Here is a 2500-nt window from a genome sequence, read left to right on the forward strand (position 1 = left end):
TTCTCTTTTCACAAAGATATTGTTTAAGGTTTGTCTGATGGATCTCTAAATGACAAACAATGGAAAACCATTCCTTCTTAGAATGTCAGTGATAGAGTCTATTTCCTTGGTGAATATTAGGTAAGACTTTGATATCTTGTATGCTCTGTTGATGAGGGTATTTATCAAATTGGTTTTGTACTTCACAGGAATGAAAGAATCAAATTTCGTGGTGAGGCCTGTGTATGTCGGTTTCCTGTATGTTGCAGTTGAAAAACTATTATTATCTCTGCTTATACTGACATCTAAGAAAGGTAGTTTACCATCAGACTCTAATTCACAAGTAAATTTAATATTCTTATGCTGACTGTTCATATACTGCAGGAATTTCTGTACCTGTATCTGCGATTTAAACAAAAGAAATGTGTCGTCAACATATCTATAATAATGTGAGGGTCTGAAATCAGGTGGGCAGTTTGTGAGCCACCTCTTTTCATGAAAACATAAATATGTTTGAAAGTGTTGGGCCTAAGGGACTACCGATAGCCACTCCATCAATCTGTTTATACAAATCTCTTGTCTTTAGTTGCAATTTCCAGCAATTTCCTGAATTGCAGTTTGTTTAAGCCATTTTTATGAGTACTGTGGTTAAACAGTGAGTCAGTGATGATTGTAATGGTCTCAACAAGAGGGACATTTGTGAAGAAACTGGTAACATCAAAACTTGTCATTATATAACTGTCAGCATCGGGGATATTTAATATTGTTTTCACAAATGAGAAATTATCATGTATTGTAAATTCATTGATAGTCAGTGTTTTGAGAATGGGAACAAAATATTTTGAAATATGATAGTTTAAAGTGCCAATAGCTGAAAGTATTGATCTAAGAGGCCAACCTGTTTTATGAACTTTTGGCAGTCCATACAGGATACCTGGCTTACCAGAAGTAAACAGACGTGAGTATGTATCTTTGTCAATTGACTGACTATCTTTGAGTTTTCTCAGCATATTATTAAGTTGGTCCTCTCTTTTGATATTGAGAGAGGTGCAGTCATCATCAATTTTAATGAACTTTGTTTCATCTCCTAAGATGCTTTCCATCTTATCAATGTATTCATTCTTATTTAGGATGACTACACCTTGCCCCCTATCAGGTTTGGTTACAATAATGTCCGTATTTTTACTAAAGTCATTTAACAACAATAAGTCATCCTTGGTTAAGCCTGACGTGAAATTATGTTGGCCATATGAGTAATAAGATGAAAAGGCAACATTCTTTATGGCTGACTTTACATGCTGCAAAATTTCTGGTAATTTGTTGACACTGCGTTTGTTTAAAGCTCTCAGGAGCTTTTCAAAAGACAGAAAGTAATGTGCAAAGTTGATTTTTGAAGGAGGTAAAGCATATTTCAAACCTTTAGCTAATAAGAATTTTAACTTGCTAGACAAAGATATGTGAGAATAATTGAACACCACCTTATCAGGGTCAAGGGGATCATATCTCTTGTCCAAGCCTAGGCTAAACAATTTCTTTTCATGAGTCTAATTTTCTCAAGGGTTCTGGTACATGTATTCTGAGCATGTTGTAGATGACAAAAATCCAGCCAAGATATAGAATTTCTGAGGGCATCTACAACATTATGTATGTACGTATGTTTGTATTTATATATACATACATACATTATTTCTGCATATATATATATATATATATATATATATATATATATATATATATATATATATATATATATATATATATATATATGGAAGAAAAGCCCATAATGCACAAACTAGATATATTGATGAAAGTGAGACAACAGTTTCGGAATCGTCCTCGATTCCATCTTCGGGTCTGAAGAGGCAAGGGAGAGGAGGCGGTATAAGAGGGAAAGGAGGAGAAGCACTCGGGAACCACGGGGCAGGTGAGGACAGGAGAACGGAAGCGAATGGAGGTCAGGTCAGGTCGAAGGGTCAGGCGGTCTATGTGACGGGTGGCCGGCATAAGGGAGGAGACGAAGGATGTGGGAAGCGAGGAGGCTGTCGGCAGGAGAGAAACCGCTGTTCAAGTTGAAATTGGGCAGCAGCTTAATGAGAGAAGATTCCACCAGTCTGCGGACATGGACATCAGCGGAAGGGAAGAGAATGCGTGCAACTTTCCAGTCCATCTGATGGCCAGTGTCCCACTGATGGCAGAAGAGGGCGTTGTTGCTATGTCCCCTGGATACAGCGTACTTATGCTGAGACAGACGCTTAGTAAGACTGGCGCCTGTTTCACCAAAATACTGCTTATCACAGGAGGCACACGGAACAGCATAGGTGCCCACCTTCGAGGTAGAGGGAGGGCAGGTGTGAACCAGGTTACGACGGAGAGTATTCACCTGGCGAAAGGAGAGTCTGCAGTTGAGAGACTGCAGGGGCCGACGGAGGGAGTAGATCTCCTCAGTGTAAGGCAGGCTGAGGACAGGCAGGTGAGGAGACTCATTGGGAGGGTAGCCATGGTAGAAGGTACGTCGCGCCCT

General features: G+C 39.4%; 1 protein-coding gene across 1 annotated transcript in view; it reads right to left on the minus strand.

The window, feature by feature from the left end:
* Window positions 1–2500, minus strand: part of LOC138860227 (uncharacterized) — a 27187-nt gene that overhangs the window by 516 nt on the left and 24171 nt on the right. The window contains exons 2-4 of the mRNA XM_070117427.1: window positions 549–1523; window positions 182–381; window positions 1–4 (exon numbers count right to left, since the gene is read on the minus strand). The exon at window positions 1–4 is cut by the window's left edge and continues 516 nt beyond it. Coding sequence (XP_069973528.1) covers window positions 1–4; window positions 182–381; window positions 549–1523 — 1179 coding nt within the window. The remainder of the gene's footprint in view (window positions 5–181; window positions 382–548; window positions 1524–2500) is intronic.

Source organism: Penaeus vannamei, chromosome 40 (assembly GCF_042767895.1).
Source record: "Penaeus vannamei isolate JL-2024 chromosome 40, ASM4276789v1, whole genome shotgun sequence".
In the NCBI taxonomy this organism is placed as follows: domain Eukaryota; kingdom Metazoa; phylum Arthropoda; class Malacostraca; order Decapoda; family Penaeidae; genus Penaeus; species Penaeus vannamei.